Source organism: Pararge aegeria, chromosome 11 (genome assembly GCF_905163445.1).
Source record: "Pararge aegeria chromosome 11, ilParAegt1.1, whole genome shotgun sequence".
Classification (NCBI taxonomy): Eukaryota; Metazoa; Arthropoda; class Insecta; order Lepidoptera; family Nymphalidae; genus Pararge; species Pararge aegeria.
In genome coordinates, this window is record NC_053190.1 from 265,919 (window position 1) to 274,720 (window position 8,802).

The window sequence follows — 8,802 nt, forward strand, 5'->3', positions numbered from 1 at the left end:
TGAATTTTAAATATGGAGGCTTGATTTGAAATTTTATTGGTTTTCTAATTGTTTTTTTTGTTACATAATAAGTAACATAGATTGCGGCAAAATAAAGAACTATTTGTTAGTTAGATTTTGTTTTTTAATGACAAAAAATATTGATACATTGTTTCACACAGCAACGTTCGCAATTAATAATTAGTATTGAAGTAAGGAACGGTGAGCACGTTCAAACAATTTGCACGGGCGAAACTGTAAGTGAGTTTTTATTGATTTTTCCTTTTTTCACGCAGCAACGATCGCATTTATTATTACAATTTGTCGGCCTTATCGCTTCATAGCGATTTCTTTCTATGTATTAGTATGTAAAAAAAGTTGCCCTATGTTAGTGTTCACTAAACTCAATTGTATTTACTTAATACAATTTGTAAAGGTATAAATTTCATATTTTTCTCAATATATGTTTGCATTGTTTGTTTATACCTACTTTCTTTTTATTTATTTTTTCGCCCCTCACTATAGAGATAGTGGGAATTAAATGACTGAGCAATACATAATATAGCCATATGAATTAACTGTTTTATTAGTTTGAACCAAAAATTGTTATGTACTGGGGTTTGTATTAGGAAATTATCGGAGCTAGCCCAGAATTAGTTAATCCAGCATAAACACAGTCTTGTCCATTCCCGTGCCTCGAATAGCACGTCAAGCCGAAGATAATCATTAAAGCCTGCTTTGGAGAAGCTTGGTGCGTCATCTTTATCTAAAGTTTCTGAAACAATATTTTCAATTATAATGTGCATCCTGACATATGATCCGTCACTAATCATCTGTTACATATTTAACGGACCTATACACTAGCAATTAACTTTAGCGGCCCGTCAGGAAAGATAATCACTTGTTGGCGCGTGGTGGGACAATCGTTTACACGAACAGTCTGTTGATGCACCTAACGAGTGGTGACAACCATTCGTTGGTGAAATCGGCCCTTAGGTTTTTTGATGCAAAGAGTATATAGTAGTAGTAGAGATGCAAAGAGTAACAACTACGTTGTTGTTACATTTTCTTTTTTATTTTAGTTTATTTAAATGTTTTCGCCCATTTTTAATTATTCAATATGACTAACCAAAACATTTTTTTGGCTTTTATCATAAAGTTCAAAATAGCAAAATTTGGCTTCTTTATTTTGCATTGTCACTCATCAGGGAAATGCGTATAAAAAATTATCCAGAGTACCTATCATGGTTCTGCAAGCGCTAATGGCTTCTTAAATAATTTATATTTAAGAAAGTGTTATTTAAAGAAGCTGAAGTCTAAAATAAGTTATTAAAAAAAAGAATACGATAACAAAGCACTCAATTTGAGCTTGATAGCAATAATAAGTAAACGAATTTCACAAATCCAATTACTTAAATAGCTTTTTTATTGCTTTATCAACATACACTTACCTAGTTATTACACAAAACACTGAAATTACCGCAATAAAATTGAATAAAAGACATCGGAACTAACGTAAACATCCTAATCACTGCATGGCGGTGACGCAGATTCTACAGAAATAATTTCTTCTTCATAATTTTTCATCTGGCACTCGACATTTTAATGTTGGTATGAATGAGATAGTTATTGTATTTTTCTATGGTCATAAGTTGTTTAACATAAGTAAACCCTTTTTTAAAGAAGATTCAGTTTATAATCGTCTGGACCGGCCGGCCGGCTCGGCGGCAACTTGTTTACAAATATTGACTTGAGACTTTTATATTAATTCATTCCTTGTATTTGCAAATTTGTTTAAATATGGGAGATTATAGGCTCGCTTTCTGGCTGAATTAAACCAAATAAAATACAGCTAAAAATAACTACTGATTAACGACTAAGACACCGGGAGGTATCTTTGCATCATTCGAGTCCATGTAGGACTGAAGTGTATCTTTTTTTTGCTTTTTCCGAAGGACACTTGCCGATAACCACCTGAGGGGTTGCTACGGCGTCACCGGGGGAGTGGGGCGAGCGCGAAAGCTCGCCATGAGAAGAGCCCCAGGGCTCGACGACATCGGGGGGGAGAGTGGGAGACGTCGACGTTAATCTGACTGTTTAACTGAAGTGTATCGAAAAAGTAGCCGTATTTATATCAAAATACCCATAAACTTAATGTCATGTTTGTAAACATCCTAATTAATTTAATAAAACATCTAGCAAATATGAATTGCTGTTCGTGCGATCTATAAAATGGGTCCGAGAGAGTAATTTATAGATAAATTTAAAGAGGTTTAAATAATCAGTCTATAGCTAATACATATTTAAAAATTTAATGTATGTTCACAAAAATATATCTATATGAGAAAATGAAAATGTGAGATGGTGTTAACAGAACACCCGGCTAAATTTGTTGTGGGCTTTTTCTTAGACCAGGGCATGTTTGGAACCTTCGTAGCTTTATTTTTAAGTTTACGAATTTCGTTATTGCCATCACTACTCACTACCATGTACACATTTTGTATGTAATGTACGCATCAAAAGCGCTATCTACGAGTATGTGCCTATTTGAATAAAGCAATATTTGACTTTGGCTTTGAAGACCGAATATGACATTATTTTTGAAATAGTTTTTAGAAAGTATAATAATTGCACCGGTCAGACTAGGGACCCATCTATGTGAAGTTATTTTTATCTGTATTTTATTTTGATTAATTTAGCCAGAAAGCGAGCCTGAAACTTCCCATATTTAAACAAAATTGCAAACGCGCCCTTAAGGATAAAAGCAGGATTTTCAATAAAACTCCTGAATAAACGCAAACCGTTTTGTGGGTAGCAGCTATTACTAGCTATATAAATGTTTCTCACTGCATGCCAGCTGCATATCGTAAGGGGAAGGGTAATTAAATAAAAGACTCCTTTATTAAATTGATTTATTACAAATGTCTATCATCACTTGACAGCAATATCAAGACTAGGATCTAAGTTGCAAACAATACTTAAACGTAAACCTACTTACTTTAGTTTAGATCCACTTATTTCGTAACCTTAACAATAACTATTGGGTATCTATGACGAGACAACACCAGACGAGCTGCAAAGCAACTTGAACCTACCATCTATGAGTTAGCCGGGAACAACATGGATATTCCTTTACTCTAAGTAAAGGCAAGGCCTGTAAAACGAGTTGGGAATATAATTCTGTTCTTTAAAAATCTGTAAAAATACTAACGAGAGGAGCTATGCTGGGAGTGTCCGTAGAAGAACTTGAGTTACTGACATATCTCGGCGAGTCGTGAAGCGAAGTGGCAATGGGCGGGGCACATAGCTCGGAGACCCGATGGACGATGGGGTCCTTCATACATTCCACGCTCGTCTAGCTGGCCTTGCTTTTAGCTTAATCGCACCGACACGGAAACATTACATGAAATCGAGAGATATATAATCGATAAAGCAACGCAGCAGCGGTAGAATTGTACTGGAATGATCGGGAATTTTTGACCGCGCAGTCCTCGAGTTGCGGCTTGCGGCATCACTCGGCAAGTCACTACACGATCATTCAAAGTTGCGTCCGACAGACATCGAGCCCGCACCCACGCGCCGCGGATCGTGGCGCAAGCGACGAAGTCGTTGCCGCTTACGAGCGCGGCCGAACGCTTTAATCGATATGGCATGGCACATTGATAGTAATACGATTAGCAGCTAATTATCATCTGTAGATCGGACTGATGAGACCAGCTCAAACATACAAAGCCTGATTTTTCAATGCAAACACGAGCGTCAGTCGGTCACTGCCATTGACGACGTTTGTCAGCTTCCAATTGCCGACCGCCACGCAGCGCTCGGCGCACGGCCCGAGTTTAAACGAAATAACATTCAAAAACTAAGTAGTAAATGATTACAGCTATGTATATTTGTCTTACAAAATAATCATTACATAATTATAGTAATAAATCACTCGATGCTTTGACGTTACATATGTCAAATACGTATCACTTAGGTACGTCCCTACTTTAACAGCTCAGAATACAGTGTTTAGGAGTAATTTAATAAACCTTACTAAGGGAAATGCCGTTAAAATAAATACGCGCTGACAGGCATAACGTCAGCTGTATTTACATCTACGAAGAAATTACGGGTCAAGTGGAATAACAGATTGCTATAACAACAAAAAAAGGTCCTAGATAATCACACGTACAAACGTGCACGTTTATATGTGACGTCGACTCATTAATATTTTTTGTTAGTACTTGTAAATCAAACACTTAAATACCTAGAGTACGTACTTCAACCAATGATAGATAATAATCATTTCTCTACGCAGAGAATTTTAAGTAAAATTAAACAATAAAAGTGTGCTAGAATTTTATTGCTAGTGGCAATTTCGGCAACTGTGGGATAAGCTGAACGCTGATGACTCGACACTTCTTTCTTTTCTACTAGAGCGTGGGCGTCGTACGGTGCTCCAAAGGGCAAAGGCTCTGGTGCTTCACTTACGCCCAATAACTAATATGTACCGAATATGGCGTATCAAATATGGCGGCTGGAAGTTTAACAAATTGATCGATTCGTGTTTATAAGTATCAACATTTAAAAACCAAACTTTTTTATCGACCAAACCTATTTTGTTACATTTTCTCATTCATTAATTTGAACCAAGATTGCGTTCAAGAACTAAGTTTCAACTTCTCGATATGGTAGGTATTCTATTAAGGTCTCATACAAAGGTTTTCTTTCAAAAAATAGGTCGACAGGAAAACAGTAATTTTTTTCCTACATTAATTATTTATTTCCAGACTATACAACAACGTATATTTTATTTGATACCAAACTCGTCCGCCATGTATCTTACGTGGCGGACGTGACATGTCGTGACGTCACGTAGTCTTCGTGGAAGAACGTGGAAAATGGAACGTCAACATTTCTCAAAGTATGATGAGTATTTTAGAATGAGGCATCGAAATAGTGAATAAGTATTGAGTTGAACAAACTGCACTGACCGCTGCCGCTAACATCCTCGGTCGATGCAATTTCTAAGAGTTCGGGATTTATGCTGCTTCTTATATTCTCAATACATAATATTATATAATACATGTCCAGTTTTTACCTACAACATTTAATAAGATAAAATACAAGAAATGCAAACACTGCGCTCGGTCAGGCAGCTCACTACCGACCGAAGCACGGGATACCGGCTGATATGTCTCCCGCTGCCGCCGTGTCTGCGCCAGCGGCAGCCCGCAACACTTAACCTTACGCTTACGTACAGTACTCTTAGGGCGCTTTTAGTGTCACGCGGATTTGCTCACGCACGCGGGATTGGACCGCATGCGTAGCATCCGCAAAGAACAATTTCATATAGGTATCTATTGTAAAGCGTGATAAACGCACGCGGGACGCGGGGCGCTGTGCGGGGCGTCACCCCGGTGCGGGGTATCCGCATGCGTAAGCGCTGCCTACAACTTCAGTGCCCATTTTAGAGTCGAGCGGGGCGCACGCGCCGTATTGTACTACCGAAATGAAAATCGATACAGAACGAGTAATCATTGAAGTTCATCTGCGGCCCGTTTTGTGGGATAAACGCAATGAATTATACAAAAACAGGGACGCGAGGGAGGCTGCATGGAGAGATATTTTGAAGGAATTGGCACCTAACTACGAAAATTTGAGCGAAGAGGAAAGAAAAGAGGCGGGTATGTGTTTGGTTCATTATTTTATTTATACAAGCATCATTACTTTATTAATATAAGCATAATTATTTAATTCACAAATAACATCAAAAACCTTCTAAAACCTTTTGAGTTTAGTTAATTAATTATATATCGGTGTTGCCAGGAGACTTTTCCTTCATTGATAAAGTAATCTGCAAATATATCTCTGATATTACTTGCCGACGTATTACTACTTTCAGTCTGCTGCCTGGGTAGTGGTCCCGTAAAACCATTTGTGACAAATGTATGGCTGACCTTGTAGCCATCCCGTTTCCTTATGAAATTGTGAAGTACACATGCCGTCTTGACTATTAATTGTGCTAGATCTAACTTGACATTCATGGATCTGTGAAATATTCTAAATTTATTTGACATAATTCCAAAAGTGCATTCTATGTACCTTCTAGCTCTGGACAGACGGTAATTAAATATTTTCTTTTTGTAAGGTAAATTATCACGAGCATAAGGCCGCATCACATGTGATGATAAACCAAATGCCTCGTCTCCCACTATCACGAACGGCAACTTTGCTCTTACACTAGATGGATAAGCTACTTCGGGGCAAATAATAGGCAACTCTTGCGGGTCAGGGATACCCAACGTGTTACTTTCCAGTTTCGTATACAATTGACTCCTTCTAAAGATGGTTGAATCGGCGTTGCTTCCACTGGTACCGACATTAATATATGTAAAATTATAATCAGCATCACACATTGCGAGGAGCACTACAGAATAATATTTCTTATAATTAAAATATAGTGATCCACTGTGCGGCGGCCGAATCACTCTTATATGTTTTCCATCAATTGCACCCAAGCAATTAGGAAAATTTGTATATGTGAGAAATCCCTCTGCGATTTCTTTCCATTTGATCCCATTAAGCTGTGGAATACATTCAGACTTTAGTTCAATCCATATTATGTAACAAACTTGTCTTACTATTTCGCTAATTGTTGCAATTCCAATCACATAGGAATAGTGTAGATCAGTGAATGTATTACCAGTTGCCAAATATCTGAAAACAAAAACAATATATTAATAATATGATAACATAATATATTAATAATGCTGACATCAGACATAAGACAGCATGCACCGCTCGAATTTTACTTCAGAAGAAAAATAAATACCCTTAAGGTGAAAGGGCACGGAAGTAGCTAGCGCTAGAAGTTTTTAATTCGTTTTAACTACAGTACTATAGCTACGTTAGATTTTATTGGTACTGGTTTTGGGTAACTTGATCTGAAACTGTGTGTACTTTTGCCACTTACTTATTATATTTTGTCATTTCAGACAAGAAAATACAACAACGCTGGCGAACAGCAAGGGACACTTACCAGAAAGACAAGATATCTGAAAAAAATCAGCCATCCGGCTCTGGGAGTAAGAAGAAGAAGAAGAAATATTCTTACTATGACATTTTGACTTTCTTAGACAGTACAACGGAAACTGCTGGAGAAGAGTCACTCTGTGAAGAAATGTCTGAACAAAGTAATTTAGAAACACCTAATGAGTCCACGCAACCAGATACTTCACGTCAAGAAAGTTCTCACCCAACATCAAAACAAAAACAAGTAAAATCTAAAAAGCAAGCACCATCTGAATTTGAGGCACAGTTATTAGAATGCTTAAAGTCTAATCAACTGGAGCTAGAAAGTGAGGATTTGGCTTTCTTTCAGTCTCTGCAGCCTTCATTAAAAAGATTCACTAGATATCAAAAACTAATGTTCAGAACAAAAGTGTTAAATATAGTTATGGAAATGGAAAGTCAAACACAACCTGCATACTACAGTCCCATACCTACAACAAGTTCTAGTGGTTTTACTGAGCTTGACAGTTTGTCACCGATAAATCAAGATTACCAAACCAATAGTATAATCCAGGATACTTCGAGTCTTAACGACAATGCTATTAGTTCTGCTGCAGTGAATGACAATGAAACTCTTATTTCGACTGAAAGCGGCCTGTTTAATATCACGTCTTATGACGTAATTTATACCCCAGCAACAACATCATCTACAGGCGAAAGTAATGTCAACGCTCAGGATACAAATTTACAAAGAAATGAATGATGTAAAATTTGATTTTTTAATTTATGAATAAAACTCTTTTTATTAAAATGAGTACGATTAACTTTTTTTCTCCAGTTTCTCTCTAATTGTTTGTTTAGTCATATGAGTGCGGTTGTACACACGGCACAGATCAAGTTACTCAAATCCAGTATAAGCGGGACTCCGACGGGTTACCTAAGTATGATAATACGCAAGGCGCGAGTTCCATTTATGCTGGTTTTGGGTAACTTGATCTGTGGCCATGTGTACTTTATCAGATAAAAAAAAGGATTGTGTATGTAGGTTGAACGTACCAATCCCAAACCAATTAAGGACTTTTTTTGACTTTAAATTACTGTCATGTGCAAACCTATAACTTTTATCTATATTATAATAAGTAGCGTGTGATGAAAGGTAGGAATGATTCCACTTTAATGGCGACATTTTATGAGTGAAATAATCTTATTTAATGAAATTTCAACATGAAATTGAATGAAATTATGAACAATGAAATTTCAGAGTACATGACAAAATTTTTTTTTTGCACATGTAAATTTACACATGACAGTAATTTGAAGTCAAAAAACGTTTATCCTACCTGTTCAAATCCCTTTCCACTAAATCATAGCAGGAAATTAAATATTTAAAATTTAAAACTTACCTTAATGTAATAGCGAGCCTCTCAATCGGTTGTATTGTAATCCTTCGTAAACTGCTTTTTTGTAGCTTATTCTCAATTTTACACAACAGTTCATCAAAAGAACGAATGGACATTCGAAAGTAATTTTTAAATTTACGTTCATTATTTTGTAGTTTTCCAAAGCGTGTAACAAACGCCCCAGCAAGAAGCCTATTTTCAAGAAAGGGATCAACATGTACTCTTGTCTTCTTGTTTCGTCGTTTGTAAAGTATGTAAGCGACACATATTCTTCTGACATTGATCATTTTTGAACACGTCTATACCGTTACGCAGCCCGTAGAAAACTGAAACTCATGCTGCGTATGATCCGCAGCGTGAAATTTTACGCATGCGGTCCAATCCCGCGTGCGTGAGCAAATCCGCGTGACACTAAAAGCGCCCT

The 8,802-nt window shown here is 36.9% G+C and overlaps 2 protein-coding genes across 2 annotated transcripts; one reads left to right on the forward strand and one right to left on the reverse strand.

Annotated features, from left to right (window-relative positions):
* The first annotated feature begins 5,451 nt into the window (after positions 1 to 5,451).
* On the forward strand, positions 5,452 to 7,754 carry LOC120627464. The gene is made up of 2 exons (XM_039895466.1): positions 5,452 to 5,651; positions 6,963 to 7,754. The coding sequence occupies exons 1-2, from the start codon at positions 5,477 to 5,479 to the stop codon at positions 7,739 to 7,741; spliced, it is 954 nt and encodes a 317-aa protein (XP_039751400.1). The 5' UTR covers positions 5,452 to 5,476; the 3' UTR covers positions 7,742 to 7,754.
* Positions 5,646 to 8,800, reverse strand: LOC120627463 (protein ANTAGONIST OF LIKE HETEROCHROMATIN PROTEIN 1-like). Its single transcript, XM_039895465.1, has 2 exons — positions 8,382 to 8,800; positions 5,646 to 6,684 (listed from the first exon to the last, which is right to left on the reverse strand). Exons 1-2 carry the CDS (start codon positions 8,663 to 8,665, stop codon positions 5,766 to 5,768), a joined length of 1,203 nt encoding a protein of 400 aa, XP_039751399.1. The 5' UTR covers positions 8,666 to 8,800; the 3' UTR covers positions 5,646 to 5,765.
* Between the last annotated feature and the right edge of the window lie 2 nt (positions 8,801 to 8,802).

What these genes read in the sequence shown, in the direction of transcription:
- LOC120627464 (XM_039895466.1), top strand. Translation starts at nt 5,477, where the DNA reads ATGAAAATCGATACAGAACGAGTAATCATTGAAGTTCATCTGCGGCCC. An exon ending in AGAGGAAAGAAAAGAGGCGG is followed by an intron (nt 5,652 to 6,962) that starts GTATGTGTTTGG and finishes TTGTCATTTCAG; the next exon opens with ACAAGAAAATACAACAACGC.
- LOC120627463 (XM_039895465.1), bottom strand. Translation starts at nt 8,665, where the DNA reads ATGATCAATGTCAGAAGAATATGTGTCGCTTACATACTTTACAAACGA. An exon ending in AGGCTCGCTATTACATTAAG is followed by an intron (nt 6,685 to 8,381) that starts GTAAGTTTTAAA and finishes TTTTGTTTTCAG; the next exon opens with ATATTTGGCAACTGGTAATA.